The sequence below is a fragment of the Eschscholzia californica genome, unplaced genomic scaffold (genome assembly GCF_041429995.1).
Source record: "Eschscholzia californica isolate CP2 unplaced genomic scaffold, dmEscCali1.0.p SCAF_2, whole genome shotgun sequence".
Lineage (NCBI taxonomy): Eukaryota > Viridiplantae > Streptophyta > Magnoliopsida > Ranunculales > Papaveraceae > Eschscholzia > Eschscholzia californica.
Genome location: NW_028238309.1, coordinates 58574796 through 58598815, shown reverse-complemented (window position 1 = coordinate 58598815; position 24020 = coordinate 58574796). Strand labels below are relative to the sequence as shown.

Genomic DNA, 24020 nt, shown 5'->3' with positions numbered 1-24020 from the left:
CTTTTGTCGAATTAGCGGAGTATTCATACTCGGACTATGACGACGATCTCAATTTCCAGGTATCTGATCAGATTCTACTTTGTGGAACTCGAACGGATATGATCTCTGCATGTGGAGAATACTGGCGGGATAACTAGGAACCATCTTTTGGTTCCACCCTACAGACACCCTTGTTTCTTTCTGGAACTTCGGGTGTTTGTTTAATCCATCTTCAATGTTATAGGAAGGTAGGTACTAGTTTCATCTTTCAATTTATCGAAAGGAATCGCAAGACCAACTTTCACATCATCCTTTTGAAGAGCTGTCAAGTGTATGCGCTACAGAATGAAGGAAGCTCCACTACTAGAAGTTATTTTACACAATTCCTCAATTCTGTATTTTGTTGTATTACTTTGTTTACTGTTATGTTTTGTTTTTTTAATTGGATATTGTAATAGACTCTTAAGTTAATGTATTTGTTTTCAACAAAAGAAAACCAAAATTATGACATGACACCAAAACCTATGTCATTTGTTATATAGATATGAGACTTGATGGTAGCAATTAGGGATAACTTTTGTTTATCTAGACTAATTTCTAGTATCTTGGAGTTTAGGTAGCCGACGCCGAGACCCTAACCTTGATAATATCGCACATAAATCATGCATGCCAAAAATGGACATTGTCCCTCATTTATTTATGAAGGTAAAGAATAATAGCTTGTTTGCCATTATTAGGCTACAATTTTATAGGATGGTTCAATCAGTATTTCATTTGTATATGTTTCAAAACCCTAGGATTTCTATTGCTTTCCGAAGGTTGAATGGATAATTATCTTCTTCTCCACCATCCATAAACCTCTTCACCATCAACGTATTCGTATACTCAGATGGATGATATGGATCCCAAAACAAGTATTTCGATCGATCGTTGCAACATGTGGCGGTTTTTTTGCATGGAAGTATTTCTACCACTGGCCCTTCATTTTTACAACATCCAACATTTATCACTTCGATACCTACATAGAAAACAAAAAGTTAATTTGAGACCTTCCTGAAACGGTTTTCTTTAGTGTCACTAAATGATCATATTTCGCCACGGTTTGGTGGAACAGTGGCAATTTGGTTTTGAAAATCACTTTTTATTGTTGTCTTAATAGGAGAAACACTGTAATTGGTATAACCATGAGAATGTATGTTAATAACAGATACAATTTTGTGACAAATGTAATTTTTTTTTTCTTTTCCGATTGCATACTAACCGTAGTCGATAGAGTTATGAAGAATATCATCTAGTATGTTGTACATGTCTATGTAAACTATCGTGACTTGAGCGAAGTTGGAACTGAGTTCAGTAACCAAATCCTTCAGTCTTTGATTGTAGAGCACGGCGAGTTCGTTCATTCTTTTCATGCAGTTACCTCCGTACTCTGGATGGAGTATTCTCTCAAGTGGCATACATCCTATTGGTGGCACATTCCATATTATAAAATTTCTCGCATCGGAATCATACAACTCCTGCAAAACAAATGAGTAAATAAATAAATCAAAATTCACATTACTTCTTAGTCTAAAAAATTATTATTTGCACAAAATTAGAAGGAAGAAAACATTACCGTAAGTTGACGTCTGTGTTCCGTAATTAATATTTCTAGGTATGCTTCAGGGGGTATATATTTTTGTGAACCGACGAGTGGGGTAAAGTAGTTATCGAGAAAGTCATTTGACCCTATTATAATAGGAAATACAGCATTTTGTAGCAACTCGGACGTCTTGTCACTGCCAATGCTGGATATCAAATTATCTCGAGTGTCACTGAAGTACGCAATCTGTTTATCCATACATATGCGATCTAACTAAAGAAGAAGCAAATCTAATTCATTAGTTCTAATACAATTTGAATATATACTCTCAATGAAAATAAACTTAAGTTAACAAATACAATTCTTACAAATACAGCGCCAGTTTCATTAAGAATTCCAGCTCCAGCGGAAGCGTAATTGATCCCACATGATATGATATCATCAATCGAGTTAGTACCCAACGAAGCAGGAGGGTAGCAGGACGCCCCGAATTCATCAACTAATTAAAAAAAAAAGTCGATTAACTAATTAAATATAAAACTCAATTTTTAATTACAATCGTTCGTATTTTTATCAATATAAAACAAAAAAGACTTACTTGTTAAATCAAGGAAAGTTTTTCCATTGCAAAAACGACCCGTAGGTCGTCCACCCGAAGGAGAGAAATCGATCCCATATGGTTGCACATTAGCTTTAGCGACAGTAGCAATGTAATTGTTGTTTCCAGTGTCAACTAATGAATCGCCGAAGACGAAAAACCGTGGAATTTTTTTAGCATCACAAAGAACAAGTGTTGCTAAAAAGAACCAAAAAGTGGGAACAAACCAAAAATGGGGTCTCATTTTTGGAGTTGGGAGTTCAAAAAAAAAACAATGGTTTTTGATACTTTTATAGATCTAGAAATCAGAGGTGGTTGGGTGGGAGATGAGATTGTGATATTAATGGAGACTCTGGTCACAGTACTACGCATTTATGGGTTTCAACTAGAAGATAGTAAAATATTCAAGAATCTTGAACCAACCCTTCATTACTTGGATGTCAATGGTGTTCACCTGTTTCTGGTTCAATTGTATTAAGTTGGATTTCTAGAAATTTGCTACGTAATCATTTTGGATATTTGTGTTGGTCATGTAGTTTCACATTTCATATGGAAGTGATCTTAAATGTAAGAAAAAGTGTTATTTCTTGAGATAATTTTGAGCGAGATTATATCCACTTATGATGTCGGAGTTCACGTTTAACCAAAATTTTAAGTTCTTTGGAGTGAGATGCATTCAAGATAACATAGTTGTGGGAAGGACGGTGGTCAATTTATAAGTACTGTAAGGGAAATGCTCACCTCTTAAACAAACTTTTGGAGTGAGATGCATCCAAGATCCAAACCCACTAAAAATTAAGTCCAACACCACATGTTAAAATGGTATCAAAACCCAAGTTCACCAAAAGTTTTTAAATTCATTGTCTAAGGGAACACAGTCTTCTTGGTCCCATCTATGAAGGCTAAGATTGTTGGTGTTAATCCTACTCTGATCGACGGACCAGATAATAATCAATTTATAAGTGTGAGTGAAAACCGTGAAAACCTTGCAAAGAGAGAGATACTTTGGGGAATGTAGGCTTAGTTTTTCCATTAGAACAAGTGGTGATATTAATTGAAATCTCCTTCAAAATAATGTACTCCTATCAATTTCTTTTTATTGACATTAGACTCCAAGAACACTGTACTATACCTCTCAACAAAAAAAAAGAACACTATACTATATGGCATGAATAATCATGAATTTATTAATGAATTAAATCATTAATTGTATTTAAATCAATTTAAACCCTAAAAGTTATGTAACAACCTCCAACAAAAGTATTATTTCCCCCAAAAATTTGATTTCATTACCTAATGAATTTAAAAGTAGGTGGTTGGCGTACTATCCAAGAAAGTGATATATATTTATATGAGTGGTGAGAAAATACACAAAATGTTTGAAGGCCCGCAAACCCATTAGAAGAGGACACTAACGAATAGAAATGTTTCCCTACTCTAAACTAAACATTATACATGTATTGTCTGTCACTAAAGAAGTTTCGGTTGGCACTTTTTATTTGGAATTATTTTATGGGTTATTTGCCTAATGGCCCCCAACTTTGTGACCAGCTTCCCGCCTGGCCCCTTAGATTAGCAAAAATACTCATATAGCCTCCTTTTTTTTGACACCGTTAACTTTCCGTTACACTCTTTCCTCCATCTCATTTTCTCTCTCTGCCACATCATTTCACAAGCCACATCATCGTCTTCTCCGCTGGGTTCGCCGGTCGGCCAAAATTTCCGGCCGGCAACCTTAAATTTTTTTCTCTCTCTAAAGAAATTTTTTTTTTATCTCTCCTCTCTCCCTCTCTCTAAGAACTCCGGCGAAGGAACCCTTCGCCGGAGTTCGTCTGTTCTCACGGCGAAGGGTTCCTTCGCCGGAGTTCTTAGAGAGAGAGAGAGAGGGGAGAAATAAAAAAAATTTCCTTTTTTTTTAGTTTGAAGTTCGCCGGCCGGAAATTTGACCAGTCGGCGACCTCTACCGGAGAAGGTGATGAGGTGCCGTAACAGATGATGTGGTGTGAGTTGACAGAGAGAGAAAACATGATGGAGGAGAGAGAGTGACGGTGTTATAACGGAAGGGAGTCATATGGATATTTCTCGTAAAGTAGGGGGTCAGGCGGGAAGCTGATCACAAAGTTGGGGGTCATTCGGGAAATAACCCTTATTTTATTTCTAATTGCTAGTCGGTGCATATTTTGTGTTTTGTGTAGTTATTGTTTGCTAGGTGGGATGAGTCAACCCGTTTCCTTCTTTTTTTCTTTTTTTTTTTTGTTGAAATCAACTCGTTTCCTTTACAAAAAGAACTTCACCAGGCAAATAACAATATCTGCCCATGAATAAAATAAAATAAAAACTGGCCTACTTTACCCAAAAGTTGAGAAAAATATGAATATTGAAACCATTTGAACTAGAAATAACATCTTTATCTTCTAAAAGACATGACCACGTCTTCATCAAAAAAAAAAGACATGACCACGAAACCCATCTCTACCCAATACACCCACTTGGGTTGGTGACCCGGTTAGCATTATATTGGTGATCGCCCGTAGCATTAAATTTTTGTATATGGGTAAATCTCATAGATACAGATGTGTTAAAGTTAATGGCGTTTGACCCTAGTCTCAAACAAAATATTCTTATTTCCATCTAGACGTTTAAACTTTGAAAGTGGTAAATAAAATACAGAGATGATAGTTTCCCAAGACGTGAATCTTGATCGAATCTAGGCTTGCGTACATGGTGTATTGGTGTCTCTCTTTAAATTTGGAATAGTCACGCACCAACTGGAATTCAGACCACACGGATCGCTTATTTTTGAACAAAATAAATCTTGATAAATTGGTAATACTTTTTATCTTGCTGCAAAACTTAATTCATTTGTTCTTATTGTGTTTTGCCATTTAGCTATATACATTTTTTTGGTAGGACATTTAGCTATATGCATAAAGAAAATATTATTTCTCATTAGATTTGTGTTCGGTCCCAAATGAATTAGAGTTGGTTTATGTCATTTAGCAGCTATACATATATACATACTATACATAATGGTGTTAGGTTCTCCTTACCTTTTCTTAGTGTGACTTTATTTTAGTGTGTTTGGCCATATATATGTTTTTATTTTAGTCTTGGTGTGTGTTAATTAAATATAAATTGGGTCTACTTGTTCCCCCCAACTTTATAGGTTGAGATTTATTAGAGGTTACTTCATTTATACCTTTTTTAATATATAAGTACCTATATCATTCACGACCTCATTTATTTTGTTTTGTGCCTATTTTTACTCTTTTTTGTTTGTTGAGAGTGCCTATTTTCACTTGATGTGTGATTCTCACCAAAAATGCATTACTATATACTACATTTTATTTTTACTTAACATATTATTTTCAATATATTTCTAGTTCAACCTTAACAAAAAAAAAAATATATTTCTAGTTCAAGGGAAACATTTGGTGGGAAATTATTTTACTTTTAGTGCCAGTTGAGATATTTATTACTATGTTATAATCACTATTCAAAGTTTTTATTACTATTCTAGTTACAATCATGTAATAATTGTGTTTTTATTATGTGATTATTTTCAAAATAATATTTGTTTTTACACTCATTTTAGATTTACCATTTTTTATAATTTTAAATTGATTAATATAACAACAATTCCAATAAATTAAAGTCTTCACCAAACACTTTTACCACTACAAACTAATTAACAACCATTATCCATTATATTGTGATAACGTGTTGAAGTACATGCTTACGCTTTAAGCATTTTTATCGTGTTTAAGCACGCGAGGATGGAATAGGTCTCTTACCCTCAAAACTATGTTTTAACATATAGCCATAGTTCTCTATATATATTATTAACAGCAAATTTGATTCCAAAGTATCATGGGAACACTTTCCATCTCTGACAACTATGTATAAAGTCAAATTAATTAGTTCATAAAAAAAAAAGTCAAATTAATTAATAGTAGAATGGCCAAAATTCAAAGGGTCAGTTGTTCAAATACTGTTTAATAAAGAGGAGTTTGGAAGAAGGAGAGGAAAATTATAAGGCGCAAAATTCGGGTCAAAATATCAAATGAAGCCCAACCCGAAATACTAATGCAAAAAAAACACAAAAGTTGTAATTACAAAACATTTTTGAAAATTTATGAACAAAACATAATTTGCTCTCAACAATCTTGTATTTGCTCTCAACAATTTTGTAAATGTATGAACAAATTTGTTTTTGTTCACACATAATTAAGAACATAATTATATATGTTGTCACAGTTTCAAAAGTGTTGCCAACAGTTTTAAAAGTGTTGCCAACAGTTTCAAAAGTGTTGCCAACAGTTTAAAAATTGGGTTATTTTTACATTATTATTCCCGATTGGGTTTTTTTCTTATTTGGACCCAAATCTTGAGCTTTTCTTAGATGCAAAAGAGTCTAACATCAGTTTATTTCCTCACCTCATAGTTTCCCTTATTATAATTAGTATACAAAATAAATTAAAGATCTGAAGTTATCATTATAATGTACCAAAAATTGTGTGGGTTGTCCCCCACTATGAGTATGTGGTGCAAAGATTGGGCACTCCCTCTTTATGCCATGAGGTCGTGAGATCAATTCTCGGTTGAAGTACTTTATTATTGACATTTATTACATATAATGTAGGTGATAAATAAAGTACATTTAGAAATAGACGGGTTTTCAAGGCACCTAGGATGACTTTAAAAGTCTTTATATGACCTTAAGGCTCAAAATGTCTTAATTGGTGGTTATAATGTTCATCCAAACTCATCATGTATTGCATATTATAATCATGATGTATCAATGTCACTCAAATGTAATGCTTAAAGTTCAATCTAAAAAAAAAAGATTGTACGGGTTTGAGCTATAAGTTCATCCTTTGGTTAAAAAGTAGTCAGGACATCCTAGTTGTTCGGAGAAAGAAAAAAAACCTTAAAAATAATATAATCATTTCGATTAGAAGAAAAAAAAATTTGTAAAACTATGAGCCCTCCAAAGATTGTCGATGTGGCAAAAGAATTGTTAAAACGCAAAATTGAATGAGGTTAGATACATGTAACAATAATTATTGTTTTAGAGAAAGAAACTAGAAATGAAGTTTCGTCATCAAATGATGATATACTTGATTTCTTTCTCGGTTCGATCTCTTTTTTGCTGGAAATGATATTAATGATAAACTAATGATAAAACCTTGCTTCTAATAGATAATCGAAGCATTGAAAGTTTGACAAACAGAAACGGAAGAAGACATATTTATTTTGATATACTAGTTCGAATTCATTTTTTGGTTATAGCATATTAAATATAAACAATATTGTATTGTACCTGTTCATAACGTATTATTTCAGTTCATAACGCATTATAACGAGAAAGAAAAATTTAGTTTAGGGAAAAAATGATACTGTATTCGAGTAGATTTTGCATAATGCATCATGATCGTTCATAGTACATTATTAACAATCATAATGTATTATGGGGATTCACGGGATTTCACAAGCTGAAAGGGGGTCTAAAAACCCTCCATAAAAAATCGATTTGGAAATTTTTTATAAACCCTAACTACTCGTGAGTTGAACTCGTGACCCCTATTACCCTCCCGACTTGGCCTTAAGATCTTACCGCTCGGCCAAGCTTCATTTCATGTTTGAGTATGCACGGGACCATCTATATTACGCTTCCCCCTTCTAACAAAATAAAGAAAAAAATTTCTAAGCCTGGATTCGAACCCACGTCAACTCGAGCAATAATTCGGCACCTTATCCGTTGGGCCAACAAGTTGAGGGGGTCTATAGACCCTCCTAGACCCTACATGGATCCGCCACTGAGCTGAAGGATATTTAATTTAGGTCAGAAAAAGTCTCTTTGGATCTCCACTCAGTTATAATTTTTTTCCTTATAATTTTATTTAAAACTAAAGATGGTTGTAATGGTGAAGTTGAAAGATATTTAGATCAGAACAAGTCGATATGGACCTCTTCTCAGTTATAAATTTTTCCTAATAATTTTAGCCATGTGAGGATTCATTGCTCATATCTATAATGCTCTTTCATCTTCACCATTACAACCATCGTTCGTACTCTTCTCCTCTATCTGTCTCCCTCTCTCGCTCTCTCTCTCTCTCCCTCTTACATACTCTATCTCCCCTCTCTCTCTATCTCTCTCCTCTTTCTCCTCTCTCTAGCTATTCTCTCTATAGCCCGTTCGTCAATTCTCTCTCTCCCTCCACCTATTTCTTTATTTATCTCTCTTTCATACTCTCTCCCCCTCCCTCTCTTTATCTCTCTCTCTAGCTCTTTTGTCTATAGCCCCCACGTCATCGACAAATTGAATAACCCCTACGTCATTGACGAAGGTAATAACCCCTTCGTCAATGATAAATGACAGAAGGTTTCAGGTGGGAGGGTTAACCTGAAACCCTCGATGTGCCTTCTAGCGAAAGCTTTATTCCTTAATCATCGGCTAAGGTGGTAAGACATTCGCTGGTGACGAAGACGCGTGGAGAAAGTGAGATGAGCAAGTCAGAGAATGAGATAGGAGATGAGGAAGAAAGCGAGAGGGGAAGGAAGGGAGAGAATGAGAGACTTTGATGGTGAAAGACTTTTTGAGGAAATCTTACGACAGTGGTTTTGCTTTGGGTTATTTCTTGAATGACCCCTTATTTTGTGACTAACTTCCTAGAAGCCCCATACTTTATTAAAAATACCCAGAAGGCTCCCTGTTCTCCGTTATCCAGAAGACCCCCTTTTTCTGTTGCCCAGAAGGCCCCTTTTTCTCCAGCGACCCTATCGGAAAAGATGATGAGGTGACGAGAGATATGACGTGACAGAGAGAGGTGATGAGATGGAAGACATAGAGTAACAGACATTTAACGATAACGGAAAAAAGAAGGCCTGCTGGATATTTTTGATAAAGTAGGAAGCTGGTCACAAAGTAGGAGACTTCCTGGAAATAACCCTTTTGCTTTTAATCTTTCCATGTACAGTAGCAGATCTCATGGACTTGATTGCGCCATACTATATCTTTTTGTTTTTTTTTTTTTTTGGTTGAATGCGCCATACTATATCTTTTTTTTTTTTTTTTTTTCCGTTGAATGCGCCATACTGTATCTAATGGCCATGATTTTTTGACTTATATTTTGTGAAGTTAAGGTCACGGCCTCACGGGTGTTCCAGGCTGCAAGCTTTGACTGGTTATTTTTCTATGTTACTAGCTGGCCACGATTTGTATTCTTCCAACAACCCCACCTTTTTATTTTTTAATTATAGAAAACCTAACAAAGCTACCTCCTTTTCTTCTATAAAGATTCCCTCTCAGACCCTATCCAAACCTTCCTTTCTTCTCCATCCTTTCCCCCTATATGCCCTAATTTCTTCCTTCATTTCTATCAATCTCCCTTTTTTGCTTTTAGGGTTCTTCAGTTCTCTTGTTCTTTCGATCAAGAAGACCTCGATCAGCTAAGTATCTTCTTCTATTTCGATTTAGATTCAGATCTGGTCAAAACTTGTTTAGATTTAGCATTTCTTATTCAAATCTAGGGTTTCTTTCCCCCCTTTTCGTTGTTGTTGGTATTCTTGATCTGGTTTAGATTTCAATGATTTTAAGTTTATATCATTTGAAACCTTATATCTGATCTTTATGAATTACGCAACCCTTTTACGTAGGATCCGTCTTCTCCAATCATTCTCTGTTGTTTTGCTTTACTGGTTTTACAATTTCTCCTGAACTAGTTCATCTCTCCCTGATTGATTGATTTTGATTTAATCCCCTTTTTTGCTTAATACCCTTATTAGAAAATTTAATTTTGAAACCAAAATCATGAGTAAGAGATCTTCATCAATGACACCAAATATGAGTTCAGGATCTGAAGGAGATCCCCAAAATATGGTTCATGATGATAGGAAAAAGAGAAGAATGATTTCGAATCGAGAATCGGCTCGTCGATCTCGTATGAAGAAACAACAACACTTGGATGATCTGCTTACCCAAGTAGCTCAATTGCAGAAAGAAAATAATGAAATTGTCAAAAGTATTGATAATACAACAGAGGTTTACAACAAGGTTGAATCAGAAAACAACATTTTGAGAGCTCAAATGTCAGAATTGACTGATAGATTACAGTCTTTGAATTCTGTATTGAGAATTATTGAAGATGTTAGTGGATTTCCAATGGATATTCCAGAAATTCCTGATCCTCTTCTTAAACCATGGCAGCTTCCTTGCCCATCACTACCAATCATGGCATCTACAAATATGTTTCAGTATTGAATTTGAATCATCTCTCTGCTAAATTGGGTAAAGATAAACTTGTTATGTTCTTGCTCTGGGTTTTGGTTATCTTGGTCTTATGTATTTGGTAATGGAGGTTGTGTTTCTTGTCTGTGTTCTTGTAGTTAATCAGAAATTGTCAATCTTTCTGTGTTTTAGAGTGTTTGTGTCTGGTTAGGTTTGTGGTGGTTGTCATGAAAATCAATCCTTTGCAGGGTAGATAACATTTGAATTTGCTGAAATGTATTGTGTATTTGGATGATGATGATGCTTATGAAATAATATGAGTTTTGGTTCTTGGATCTTTCTCAATTATATATTTCAATCTCATTTTAGCATATAACTTTTGTTGTTTCCTTATGAATTTGGGCAAAATGTATTACAGAATTCATTCCATGGCAGAGCTATATATACCAAAGTTCATTCTGAAATGACCTTGCACAATCAATCTTGTTGTTCGATCGTTTCGAGCAAAGTTTTTAAGAGAGAAGAGTTACGCTATTTCTAGGGTTGGCCGGTTGTATGTGTGCAGTACGTTTTAAGGCGGTTTGCTCTCTCACTAGATGAGGTGGTGCCTCAATGTGTACAAACCTTAAACTATTTTTTGTTAGGAATTTGACATCAAAATAAAGTTTCAAGTGTTCGCTAAACAAAAGTACTAGTAATGTTTTTATGTTGTTCAACAACTCAAAACAACATGCGACTCCATATGTACACATTTTAGTCTCGGGTTCAAGTACGCATGCCTCGCCTCGAGGTGTATGCCTTGAACGTCTTGTAAACATTGGATGTGTTTTTAACATGTTTACAGGAACATGTACATATACACTCGAATAACAATTTTCGATATAGAACACTCATCAAATAACTACTTAGTTTGCAATTTCTTTGTTATTCAAATAACACAAGAAGATAAGTAAAACATAAGCATCTAGTGTAGAGAAATTAAGTTGTTGTGCCTTCTTACACCGATCAACCTTCACTAATTATCATATGTACGACATTCATCCGTCTCTGGGTTATCGTTACAATACGTCTCTAATGGATCCTCTTGCTTCTTCTTTAGTCTTTCATCACTTGCAGCAGCACTAACTTCCTCGACCTCGTCCCATGCAGCAACACACTCTCCGCTCACGGGGTCACCTGCACAAACCTCCTCAGCATTCTTGATACTGTCTTCTACCTTGTTCGATAAGCTCTCAGGGGCAGCCATGGTTCGAATGCTCATTCGACCGCCTTTAAACTGGTGCACCATCGGGCTCCATGGGCGGTTCAAGCAAGGTGACTTAAAGGTCCTGTTGTTTGTTCCTGCCTTGGATATAACAGTAGTGGCAGTGAAACTTACTCCAGCAAGTGTTGCTGCCATTATTGATGATGAAATGTGGTTGCAACTTGCAAGAGGCAGAAGATGGTACTGGGGAGAGAAGTTAGAGAGAGAAAGTTGATATATAGTGAACAGAGGAACCCTGGTTGAGTTGCTTATCATTAATGTTCATACATTTCTTATCAAACCAGAACCAATCATGTACATCCATCCACATAAGGCCAAGAAACTAGAAAAAGAAACAAATATCTTGTGAAACAATTGTACTTCAGAAAAAGAAAAATATGAGGATTTAGGAGTCTACAAATATCAGAATCTGTGGCCTTTAATCCACCCTTGATTTAAATAAGCTCATGTAATTTAGGGTTTCTTGAGAAAATATCATGTTGCACCTAAAACATTAATAAATGTAACAAAAATCACTAGTTTTTCTCACAGTGAAAAACTTGTCCAATAAAAACCAAAGTACAAAGGCTTTCAAAAGAGTAAAACGACCCTTTGTGAGGCCACAATCCTGACTGAATCCCGACCAGAATATGGGCAGAAAGTAACATATTTGTTGAGAAAAAGGTCTTAGGAGTGTCTCTAGCCAATTAGGGGTTCCTTTGGGATTTCCTACCACAAACGTTGATTGTGTTTGGACCGTCGACTTATACACGAAGCCTCGAAGGTAATTGTAGGGGAAACTAACTGAGCCAGCAGTCGTTTGTCATTCTCTTTTTCACTTTTATTTTTCTCATCTCTCTCGTTCTCTCCCTCTTTTTATCCTCTAGTCACCCGATATTTCTCGTCGTATATTTCTTTTTATTTGTCAAAAATGACCTCAACCCATACTCAAGGCCCTTTAGGGATTGCCTCTTGCAGTTGTGCTTGACTATGGTCTGAATATGAAAGCGCAGCCCTGCTCCAAAAATTAACAGGCCCAGTCCAAGGGTTAAACTGGGCCAAGTTCTTGTAACACGTGAACCGATCTTTTTTTTTTTTTTTTTTTTTTTTTGTTGAGAAGTGAACCGATCTTACTTGTTCATTGATACTTTGACTTCTATTCACTTCTCTCAGTGAATTGACAAAAATTGAATTTGATTATTAGGGTTCTTAAATTTTTCCAACAAGGAAAGGAATGATGGATTTACAGAAACGAAGGGTTAAGATCTTCCTCTTTGTAGCAGGCCTCATTGTTCTAAGTATTACAGGTATCATTCTATTCAATTATGTGTTTGATTTCAATTTAATGCCTCTTTTAGATCTCAAATCATAAACTTAATTACTCAATTGGGCTTTAAAATCATTTCCATGTTTATTTATTTTCTTTATTGTTATTTCAATTTGACATGTAAAACGAAAATCTGCACAAAAATTAGGTTACTAAATGAATCATTTGGGATGTCTAGTGAATCGAATGTGGAGTGAGATAGGAGGACAAGGTACAAAGGTTTTGGGGATTTAGGGGTGATCAATTTATATTGCTTACCCATGAAAAAATTTGATCTAGTTAATTAGGGTTAATGGATTATGGTATCACATATTGTTCTTTAAAATTTTTGGTAAGTACTAGAAATTTTGCAGTCAAATTGGACTTAAAGAACACCATTAGTTCATGTAAATCAAGAATCAGCAAATGGGTCGAGGATTATGTTTTCTTTTCGGTATAGGTGATGTTTGTTTTAAAATGCGGTTGACTGGCATTCAAGGATTGCTTTTAGGTTATTCATCACTTACCGAATTGGTGCTAATCCCTCGATGTCTCGTTCATGGATAGTCGTAGGTAGTCATTTCATAGTATCTTTTCTCTATTTAATTGTTGATTCTTGCTCGCTTTCTTCATCTTATTTGAACATTATAAAGCTATTGAAAGCAAAAAACGAGAAAAATGTAACGTATTAAGTTCTCTTTATGATTTGAAAGATATTGATTATGTTTTGAGCATTAAACGAGGCTTACGTTTTGGGACCAGTCTCGAGGTTTAAGTCGTTCTCAAAACACTGGCTTCTAGTTTTATGAATCAACTACAGTCATTATTTATTTATTCCGCATTTCCGCTTAGTGATTAGTATTAACAAAAAGATATTTATTGTTTTGGAGTTTAACACTAGCCGAGGCATGGGTGTTCATCTTCTCCTTGTTTGAGGTCGTAAACAATCATGGGCTAATTCTGTATAAGTTGTACGGGTTCTGGTTGCAACTTCTCTCGTTAATATTCTGTATCTTATTTTTGTACAGCCGAAAAGTTTCGACAGCTAGTCGGAGAAGAATCTTCGTCAAAAAGTGGACAATTTACTTTCTTAAACTGCTTTGACATGGGTAGTGGAAGCATGGCGTGTGTAGTTAAAGAAGGCGTAAAACTTTATGTCAACAATTTTAGAAATAAACATGTTGAAGGAATGAGGGATAAGGCAATGGAAGCTGCCTTAGCTGATGCAATCTCACAAGGGCTGGATGCTAAAGCTGCCGCTAAAGTAGCACAAACAGAGGGGAAAAAAGCAGCAAAATTGGCAACTCGACAAGCTAAACGAATTATAGGTCCAATTATTTCGTCAGGATGGGACTTCTTCGAAGCAATCTACTATGGGGGAACTATGACGGAGGGATTCTTGAGAGGAACTGGGACATTGTTTGGAACTTACGGAGGAGGATTTGTCGGAGAAGAAAGGCTCGGGAAGTTGGGTTATCTTGTTGGAAGCCAATTGGGTAGTTGGGTAGGAGGAAGGATAGGACTTATGGTATATGATGTGGTTAATGGAATCCATTTCCTGCTCCAGTTTGTTCAACCAGAAGAAACTACCATTAATGAAAATCCTGTTTATGAGAGTTCCCGAGATTCTGATGATTCCTATACCGAAGAAACTCCTGCTTATAAGAGTTTCGAAGATTCAGGCGATTCTTATACTGAAGAGACTCTTGTTTATGAGAGTTCTGAAGCTTCAGGTGATTCTTACACTGAAGAAAGTCCTGCTACTGAGAGCTCTGGAAGTTTCTGGTGATTTTTATGCCGAAAAATGCTGCTCTAATGTGTCTTGTGAAGGCTTTTCGTAGGTATTGTACTTATAGATTGATTCCACAAATATTTTTTTTCCTCTTCTTTCCTGTAACTAACCTTCTTGAGTCCTTGACCGTAATCGAAATAGAGTTTGAACTTTGAGTCATACTAAAATTTAGAAATAAAAATATCTCTTTTAGTACTGAGCTACCCATTGTCTGTATGCGACTTTCTTGATCATGGTGTTTTAGATACCTATGGATTTGTAATTCCTTCGTCTGATTAAAGTACAACTGTTTGTAATTCCTTCTTCTGATTAAAGTTTTTCAACATAAAAAAAAATCTTTTGCAAGTCGATGGCATCTTTGGGTGAGGTGATATTGTGATACTCTGATTTCAGCAGTTTGAAGCCTCATGCTTGAATTGTACTCTAATTTGTAACCTACAAAATTTTGAGACTGACTCTGTATCTGTGTTCGAATATGGTTGTTATAAAATAATGGTACTTGAAATTTTCCATTTCATAATGTGGTACTCGAATTAACTCAATATATATTTACAAAGCATTACTTCCTACTACATTTCTCAATATTGTTGTTTTTCCAAATTACTTCCTGACATATTCAAATAATTAAATCCCGACGATCTAGCTTGTGACAATTGTGAAATAATACTTAATTAAGAACTGATTAGGTATTCTTTTCAAAGAGTCATATTAAATAACCCGAAAATTAAGGTCCATGGCCGTCCGAACAGTAATATGGTCTGCTCCAATTGGTCAGGTCGTTTCTCTCTCTCTCCGTGCTTTGATCAATTGCAGCCGACTGCATCACCATTCAGTCTGTAGTCGACCCCAGCCCCAGGTCTCCCGGTTGGATTGCTATGGGGCTGAAAATTCAAATTTGGGAGCCCCGGTTCCCAACGTTGGAATTGCTCTTAGAGAGAAAACTGAAACCGTTAGATTAGAAATGGCGGGATATACACGGTAGTAATGCGGTGTAAATAGCTTCTGATTTAACAGTCAATATCGAGAGTCGCTTCTTTCAACAAAAAAAAAGAAAAATTATCGAGAGTCGCTTTATTTTAGTGAAATAGATAGATTCGGTGCGGATGCGTATTGAAGCCCCATCGTAGCTATCATGCGCCTTCAAAAACTTTATCATCGTTTCTCTCTCCTCTCCTCTTTCTCTTCTCTACCTCCATCTCCATCTCTCTCTCCTCACTTTCTCTCTCTAACCCACTACCACCATCAACACCACCACCATAGTTCTGGTTTTGCTGGTACTCATTTGAGAAGCTCAAGAAAATTATTGAATACCAACAGTATGACTATCTCCTCCAGGTTTCATAATATTGTACCAGTAAATGCAATTTCTTCTGAAGATGGTGGAAGTGGCACTAATGGCGTTGCTTCTTCAGTTCCAGCTGATTATGAAGGTACCCTTTACTGAAAAATCTTATCTTTTTTAGTTCTCTGATTTCTGTGGTTGTTTTCTACTTTCAGATAATTGGGGAAGAATTTTTGGGTTTTGCTTAGAATTTTAATCCCAGTGTTTATTTTTTATTATCCGGTTTAATTTGTGTCTAATCTATTCAGTTTATCTTGATCTTGGGTTTACTTTTAATTTGAAGGTGAAACACAGTTGAAGAATCAAATGAAATAGTTGAAATTGATGTGTTTGATATATATAATAACAGTGGGATTGAATTCAATAGCAATCAAATTGAACTGAATTTAGGTTGAATTTCTGCTCCTAGCTGATTGAATAAGTTGACATTTCAGAATCTATCTGCTTGAGTGTTCATTATTAGTGCAGTTTAAATATTCTTTCTTGTTGGAATTGTTTGACTTGACTTCATTGATCTTCATTTTAATAACTCACTGAAGTCCCCTTGGATTTTGATGGTGCAGAAGATTCTTTAAATGGTGGATATCGTCTTCCTCCACCAGAACTTAGAGATATTGTTGATGCACCACCACTACCTGCATTGTCATTCTCACCCCAAAGGGATAAAATCTTATTCCTGAAGCGTAGAGCTCTGCCTCCATTGACAGAACTAGCAAGACCAGAGGAAAAGCTTGCTGGTGTCCGTATCGATGGAAAATGTAATACTAGGAGTCGCATGTGAGTTTAATGAGCTGATTCACTTTCTCTCTCTTTGAGGTTCTAACCTCTTACCTTCGCAGTCGAGCCTCATACGTATTAGTTCAGGAAACTGGTCGCTTTTTGTTGGATTTCTTATTTCTCGTCTTTCTTTTGTCCAATTGAATTTGTTGAGAAGATATTTTGCTTCTTCGATTCAGGTCATTTTACACAGGAATTGGGATCCATCAGTTAATGAATGATGGTACACTAGGGCCAGAAAAAGAAGTACATGGCTTCCCTGATGGCGGCAAGATCAATTTCGTTAGTTGGTAATATTAGATCCCTCTGAGACGTCTTGGTCTTTTGGTGGTTTTTTTTTGTGCTCATGTGTTAACTATCTCCCTCTCTAAGCCAGGTCACATGATGGTCGACATTTATCCTTCAGTATAAGATTTGACGAGGTAATAGACTGGTAGCTTAATTTGAAATCCAGTATCTATAACATACTTCAATAAAAATAAATAAAAGTACATGAAAAAATTCTAGAGTTGGACATATCTTAGACACAAAGTGACCCTAAAAAGGATATAGTGGTACGTGTTTACTAATTTTCTGTTGGATTTCCATGTGACATAGTTTAGATGTTCTAAAGGTAGTGGTGACGATTGGGTACCCATAAGGCCGTAACTATGGTGTGATTTATATATATAAAGTATATTACAGAGAAGGCCATAAGGCTCGTAATTACGGTCATGTGTCGTTTGTTGATTGTTAAAAATCAGGTGGATAATGAGGACACAAAGCTTAGAGTATGGGTTGCAGATGTGGAAACAGGAAAAGCTAGGCCTTTATTTCAATCACCAGATATTTATCTTAATGCTGTTTTCGATAAGTAAGTCCAAGCTTGCTTTCTTTTCTTCTCTCTCCTCCCTCCCTCTCCCATTCCATATAACATATTAAACTTCTATATGCTCACGCCTTTGTCTTGCTTCAAGCAGTTATGTTTGGGTAAACAATTCTACTTTATTGGTTTGCACCATTCCTTCATCTCGTGGGAACCCACCGAAGAAGCCATTAGTTCCGTCTGGCCCAAAAATTCAGTCCAATGAGCAAAAGACCGTCGTTCAAGTAAGAACGTTCCAAGACTTGCTTAAGGACGAGTATGATGAAGACTTGTTTGACTACTATGCCACATCACAGTTGGTTTTGGCTTCATTAGATGGAACAGTCAAGGCCGTCGGTCAACCGGCTGTATATACTTCACTTGATCCCTCCCCGGATGAGAAGTACCTTACTATTAGTTCGATTCATCGGCCTTACTCCTTCATTGTCCCATGTGGAAGGTTCCCTAAGAAAGTTGAATTATGGACGGCTGAGGGGAACTTTGTGAGAGAGATCTGTGATTTGCCTCTCGCAGAGGATATCCCAATAGCATTCAGCAGTGTGCGGAAAGGAATGCGTTCGATAAATTGGAGAGCAGATAAACCATCGACTCTCTATTGGTATAGTAATCTTCTCTCTTCCCGAGCTTCACATGGTTTAAATTTCTAACAATCGTTTACGGTATTGTAAAATAAAAAAATTTCAAAGGTTCACACCATCATAATCGTGTACCCCGAGCTTCCGATGGTTTAAATTTCTAACAGTCGTTTACAGTATTGTAAAATAGAAAAATTTCAGAGGTTCACACCATCATAATTGTGTACATTATTTGGTTGAAGTTATATTTTAAACTACATCCTTTTTGAGGCCCTCGGTTTTTATGTCGTTGGTAGTTGTATATGTCTCGAAATTTTTTTTCTTGACTGATTAAATTTTCCAGGGTGGAGACTCAGGATGGAGGTGATGCAAAAGTTGAAGTTTCTCCACGAGATATAGTATATACACAGCGTGCTGATGCACAACATGGTGAACCGGCAGAGGTTTTACACAAACTCGATCTTCGTTATGGGTATGCATCTACCCTTTTTTTTCTTAATTATTCTTGGTGGTTAGATTAGCTATTTAATATTTGTTGTTTTAGGCAAGTTGTAGTCTTGTACCAAGATATGAGCTTACGACATTCATTGGAATGCATATCTCTCTCTCTCTCTCTATATATATATATATATATATATATACACATTCAACGCATTGTATTCCTCCCTGTTGGTTCACTTTTTAACAAAAGTATGAAAATGTTAACTAAGCTGCGTTAAAGAACTAAATTCACGAGGAAGATATGGAAATCCTCCGATTTTATTTGAATATTGATTTTGTTATCTGAATTTGGATTTCTTACAGAGGTATCTCCTGGTGTGACGATTCCTTGGCGTTAGTTTACGAATCTTGGTATAAAACACGCCGAACAAGAACATGGGTTATCTCTCCAGGAAATAGTGAAGTTAGTCCACGTATACTGTTTGATAGGTCATCGGAAGATGTTTATTCTGATCCTGGTTCTCCAATGCTACGTAGAACACCTGTAGGAACCTATGTTATTGCGAAAATAAAGGGAAATGATGGGGAAACTCGTGTTTTATTGAACGGAAGTGGTGCTACACCAGAGGGAAATGTTCCCTTCCTTGATTTATTCGACATGTAAGGGTTTTACTAATTTAATTATCCTTTGCTGATATGGTTGTCAAAATCTGTTTTGCTGATACCTGTAATTCTTTCAGAAATTCAGGTAGCAAAGAGCGGATCTGGGAGAGCAGCAAAGAAAAGTACTATGAGACGGTTGTTGCATTGATGTCCGATCAAAACGAGGGTGATTTAGACATTGATCAATTAAAAGTATTGACTTCAAAAGAGTCAAAAACTGAAAACACTCAATATTATCTTCAAACTTGGCCGGACAAGAAAGTTTTCCAGATTACAAACTTCCCTCACCCATACCCTCAACTAGCATCATTACAGAAAGAAATGATCAGGTATCAGAGGAAGGACGGTGTCCAGCTAACTGCTACACTTTACCTACCACCAGGTTATGATGCAGCAAAAGAGGGTCCCCTTCCATGTTTGTTCTGGTCTTACCCTGGAGAGTTCAAGAGCAAAGATGCTGCTGGGCAAGTTCGTGGTTCTCCTAATGAATTTGCAGGCATAGGTTCAACATCTGCTCTTCTTTGGCTTGCGAGGAGGTACTATCTAATCTCTCTCTCTCTTCCATGTTATCTTATTATCCGGCCGGTTGGCTGTGTCATGGTTCTATGTAGGATTTTCTTACATCTTATATGGCCCATGTCATGCTTCTATGTGAGAAAAAGTTTTACGGATTGAAATGTTGTGTTTGCAGGTTTGCCATTTTATCAGGACCAACAATACCTATCATTGGTGAGGGTGATGAAGAGGCAAATGACAGGTAATAACCAACTAACCTGCTTTCTTTTTCTACTCATCTTTCCTTTTGTCACCTCTCTGGGTAGCCCGAACTAGTAGCCACTTTGCTCCTTCCGCACTATCTATATAGAATAAGATCTTCACTTTGTCCACAACCCAGGTTATTATAGTCCTTTCTGGAGTTAATTCTGCCTTCAGATTTTGGTTAGGTTTTCTTCCTAGGTTGAACCAAAATTAAGGGTACCGTATGTATATATATATATATATATATGTAACTTTTCGTTTATGCTTGTACTGCCGAAGGAGCTGATCTTATCTGAAGCAAGATTCTTCCTTTTTTTGCTTTCTTTGTAAGATAAAAGTTTTATACAGCTCACTAGTCAGAGCACAAAAATTTCAATAGAATATGTGGAAACCAATTTTTTAGTTATTTGTTCAATGAGATAGATTGTCTTTTGATCAGATATGTGGAGCAGCTGGTTGCAAGTGCTGAGGCTGCAGTTGAGGAAGTCGTTCGCAGAGGGGTAAGCTTTTTTCGTAAACGTCAAATGACAAGTCAAATAGGGCTCTTAAAAAAGAGATCTTGTACGGGTTTTCCCCTCTAGAGCATCTGTTCTACCTTTTCTATTCAATGACTTGCTGGAATCGATTTAATCAGGTGGCTCATCCAAATAAAATTGCCGTGGGAGGTCATTCTTATGGGGCATTCATGACTGCTAATCTCTTAGCACATGCACCCCATCTCTTCTGTTGTGGAGTTGCTCGTTCTGGAGCTTACAACAGAACACTTACTCCTTTCGGCTTTCAGGTATTCACTTGGATAAACTTGAAGGTTAATAATTTTGTTAAATTTAAGTCGTAGTACTCCTACATTGAGAGCTGAACGCTTTGCTCTTGAGTAATTTCTTCGACTCTTTTGGTGTAGAACGAAGATAGAACACTATGGGAGGCAACTAATATATATGTCGAGATGAGTCCATTCATGTCCGCAAACAAAATTAAGAAGCCAATTTTGCTTATTCATGGAGAGGAAGATAATAATCCAGGAACACTAACAATGCAGGTCAGTATACTTGTTTTCCTATATGATTTTTTATCAAATGTGTGATATGAGGATATGTATATGTGGAAATTCTCCTTATGGACCTGCAACCGAGCTAGCTTGCTAGCCTTGGGTTTTGTTTGGGCGGACTCTTGCAGACGGTTTATAAACCCAAACTGGGACCAAATTAGCTCGGCCCTTAACTAGAACTTTCTCACTTGGGTTCAAGATTTGATTATTGTCCTCTGCCCGTAGTACCAAAATTCGGCCAAAATGTTTACAATATATTTTTGGTTTGTATAGCCATTGAGATGAAATTAAACTTGCATTTTTTTAACGGTAAAGATTTGAACTCCGATCTTGCCCGTGGAGGAAGACACGTGTGTTTTTTGAAAAAGGTCAGAGAGACACATGTTACCACCTAAACCAAAGTGGGTTTCAGAATGAAATTCAACATATAGTGTTGTTTTGTGATCATTTAGGTGAAAATCACTATTCATTTCGACTTGATCTTCACATTTGATGCAGTCTGATAGGTTCTTTAATGCACTCAAAGGCCATGGAGCTCTCTGTCGACTAGTGGTACTTCCCTTCGAGAGCCATGGTTATGCTGCACGAGAGAGCATCATGCATGTCCTCTGGGAAACTGATCGATGGCTACACAAGCATTGTGTTAGCAACTCCGATGTGGTTGCAGATACTGAAACCTCCAAGGACAATTCAATCAACACCGAGAAAGATTCAGAAATCAAAGTCGGTACCGCTAGTGGAGGAGGAAGTACTGAGCAAGACGTATTTCACTCCGCGACAAGGTCTTCATTGTGGTAATTTATTCTTCTCATAATTTCTTATACTCCCTTTCTTGTTCATCATTTGACATCAAAATCTTTTTCCGAACACTCAATTAGTGAGATTTTTTTCGCAGATTGAACCCACATCATGATATTCTGATGGATATGAAGGATCTGCAACTTACCCATTGCCTAAAAGTACCTGAGTGAGCACAATGGATAAACTAGATTTTTCGATAAAATAAAATTGCATCGGTGCTTCGGGTTAACTCATGATCCTCAAACATAGCTACATTATCCATGAATCCTTATTATTTTACTCTGTTTCAGAATTGTATTTTCATTTTTCTTGTTGGCTAATATGGATCATTGGATATAATTCTTAATGCAGTATTTGATTGGGAATCGAGAATAAATTTCTGGAAAAACAAGATCTAGGAAGAAACAAATACAAATTTGAGGGAGTAATTTTAATTTATGTTTAAGGGGGAAATTAGAAAAACTAAATGGAGGAGAAATTCAAGACCCACCATAATAGTATTTCTTGCCCTATTTTTGTAGAATAGTGACATTAAATTCATTAGAGTGGCTCTAGGTCTTGCCAAAGCAACACTTGCTATAGTTGGTTGCACTTTTATGACAACCAATGGTCATCTCATGACCTACACAAATACAACTTGTGGCAAACAGATCTAATCGATCGGGGATTGACTAATCTTAAGTTTGATCTTGACATTTTAACTAGAGTTGTCGATGAGTAGTCGCATATCTAAAGTTTTTGATGTGATGTGTCTAGTTAATCTTATAGTCATATCAAATACAAATTTGTGGAGTAAATGTGTTTGGTTTCTTTTGTGCCTTCAATATTACTCGAGTTTAAACATTGAATTGAACAAATTTGTAGTAGATTAGCTCATATACAAAAATCGTTGAACCTCCGATTTAATGTGCGGATTTGTATACTATGAGACAACAACTTGAGTTTGAGCTCATTAGATCGTTCTTTCTATTATTATGACTATATGGGTAGCCACAGATCAAGATTTAACTCAATTTGTCCCTTCTAGTAAACAATAGGAATGCCAAAATAAAAAAATAAAACTTTCCATGACCATGGGTTTTTTTTATTTTTTTAAGGCCTCAAAAGAAAAGGAAAAGAGTATGGAAGAAAAAACCAAAACCTAATTGGGGTCCAAAGATGTAAAGGCTGTCTCCCTCACTAAGTCGAGTAGTCGCATTTAGTTCTCTTTTCAGGATTTGATGCTATGGGTGGCCAATTTGACCCAAAGGGGAAAAAAGACAAAAGAAAAGTAGCATTGGAGTAAGTGGTATAGAATAGTCTGTATTTTTGTGGTTGGGGCGTAATAGAAATGTATGTAGACTGATTTCCTATAAATATAGGAAACTTTTTTTTTTTTTTTTTTAATTCTATAAATATAGGAAAATTGTCGTTACGAAATAGATACTCTAAAAACAAGTTAAATTGATTATTGACGTTCAAAATCTCATTTGAAATACATCAAGCCATACTTAATGTGAAAACTAAGTAATTGTGACGAAACTTTAGCAGTTGTCGATAAGGTTAATTTCGTTTTGGCTTTCAATTGTTGACTAATTCACCGTTTTGGCCTCCAATTGTGTCTGGCAGTTCGTTTTGACCCCAATTTCTTGTTTGGTCCCCAAACAATTTTTTAAACCTCCCAATTCTACCCCCATGACAATTCTGTAATTTAATTGATTTGTTTTTCTCTTTGTCCACCTCACCTCAAATTTCCACGTCACCTTCTTCCACATCATAATTCGCCCGAAAATGTCGCTAGACAAAGTCACCGGCCGACGACTTTTCCTGCGACCTTTAATTTTTTTTTTCATCTTCTTCCCCAACCTCCTTTCTCTCTCTATCTTCTTATCTCTCTTCCTTCCATCTCTCTTCTCTTCCATCTCTTTCTCACTCCCTCCCCTCTCTTTCTTTTGAGTTCCGGCGAAGGGGTTTCCTTCGCCGGAAACTCGTCTGGATCTGGGTTTTGGAAAATCCCAGATCCAGACCCCTCTTCATCTG

The 24020-nt window shown here is 36.2% G+C and overlaps 4 protein-coding genes and 1 pseudogene across 5 annotated transcripts; 3 read left to right on the top strand and 2 right to left on the bottom strand.

Annotated features, from left to right (window-relative positions):
* Positions 1–646: 646 nt before the first annotated feature.
* LOC147559599 (GDSL esterase/lipase At4g16230-like) lies at positions 647–4579 on the bottom strand. Its single transcript, XM_086661499.1, has 6 exons — positions 4325–4579; positions 2160–3684; positions 1930–2060; positions 1595–1834; positions 1241–1496; positions 647–997 (listed from the first exon to the last, which is right to left on the bottom strand). Exons 2-6 carry the CDS (start codon positions 2401–2403, stop codon positions 765–767), a joined length of 1104 nt encoding a protein of 367 aa, XP_086517625.1. The 5' UTR covers positions 2404–3684; positions 4325–4579; the 3' UTR covers positions 647–764.
* Positions 4580–9444: 4865 nt separating this feature from the next.
* On the top strand, positions 9445–10720 carry LOC147559598 (bZIP transcription factor 53 pseudogene; annotated as a pseudogene). The gene has a single exon (XR_015234630.1). The product of XR_015234630.1 is annotated as a bZIP transcription factor 53 pseudogene (transcript).
* A 529-nt stretch (positions 10721–11249) lies between these two features.
* Positions 11250–12023, bottom strand: LOC147559597 (calvin cycle protein CP12-1, chloroplastic-like). Its single transcript, XM_086661498.1, has one exon. The coding sequence runs from the start codon at positions 11906–11908 to the stop codon at positions 11405–11407; it is 504 nt and encodes a 167-aa protein (XP_086517624.1). The 5' UTR covers positions 11909–12023; the 3' UTR covers positions 11250–11404.
* Positions 12024–12611: 588 nt separating this feature from the next.
* On the top strand, positions 12612–14933 carry LOC147559596 (uncharacterized). Its single transcript, XM_086661502.1, has 2 exons — positions 12612–12939; positions 13967–14933. The coding sequence occupies exons 1-2, from the start codon at positions 12867–12869 to the stop codon at positions 14725–14727; spliced, it is 834 nt and encodes a 277-aa protein (XP_086517628.1). The 5' UTR covers positions 12612–12866; the 3' UTR covers positions 14728–14933.
* Positions 14934–15469: 536 nt separating this feature from the next.
* Positions 15470–22389, top strand: LOC147559595 (Prolyl oligopeptidase family protein). Its single transcript, XM_086661501.1, has 15 exons — positions 15470–16160; positions 16636–16849; positions 17029–17139; positions 17226–17271; positions 17593–17702; positions 17809–18312; positions 18633–18761; positions 19094–19390; positions 19471–19929; positions 20085–20150; positions 20592–20652; positions 20787–20936; positions 21054–21191; positions 21699–21994; positions 22096–22389. Coding segments are annotated over exons 1-15 (2880 nt in total). The 5' UTR covers positions 15470–15862; the 3' UTR covers positions 22097–22389.
* The last annotated feature ends 1631 nt before the right edge of the window (positions 22390–24020 follow it).

Excerpts from the sequence above, each read along its gene's own strand:
- LOC147559599 (XM_086661499.1), bottom strand. The coding sequence starts at position 2,403 with ATGAGACCCCATTTTTGGTTTGTTCCCACTTTTTGGTTCTTTTTAGCA. Across the intron at positions 2,061-2,159 it reads AACTTTCCTTGATTTAACAA|TTGATGAATTCGGGGCGTCC; the intron begins GTAAGTCTTTTT and ends TTTTTTAATTAG. Across the intron at positions 1,835-1,929 it reads ATGAAACTGGCGCTGTATTT|TTAGATCGCATATGTATGGA; the intron begins GTAAGAATTGTA and ends CTTCTTCTTTAG.
- LOC147559597 (XM_086661498.1), bottom strand. The coding sequence starts at position 11,908 with ATGATAAGCAACTCAACCAGGGTTCCTCTGTTCACTATATATCAACTT.
- LOC147559596 (XM_086661502.1), top strand. The coding sequence starts at position 12,867 with ATGATGGATTTACAGAAACGAAGGGTTAAGATCTTCCTCTTTGTAGCA. Across the intron at positions 12,940-13,966 it reads CATTGTTCTAAGTATTACAG|CCGAAAAGTTTCGACAGCTA; the intron begins GTATCATTCTAT and ends ATTTTTGTACAG.
- LOC147559595 (XM_086661501.1), top strand. The coding sequence starts at position 15,863 with ATGCGCCTTCAAAAACTTTATCATCGTTTCTCTCTCCTCTCCTCTTTC. Across the intron at positions 19,391-19,470 it reads TTCCTTGATTTATTCGACAT|AAATTCAGGTAGCAAAGAGC; the intron begins GTAAGGGTTTTA and ends TAATTCTTTCAG. Across the intron at positions 20,937-21,053 it reads TTACTCCTTTCGGCTTTCAG|AACGAAGATAGAACACTATG; the intron begins GTATTCACTTGG and ends CTTTTGGTGTAG.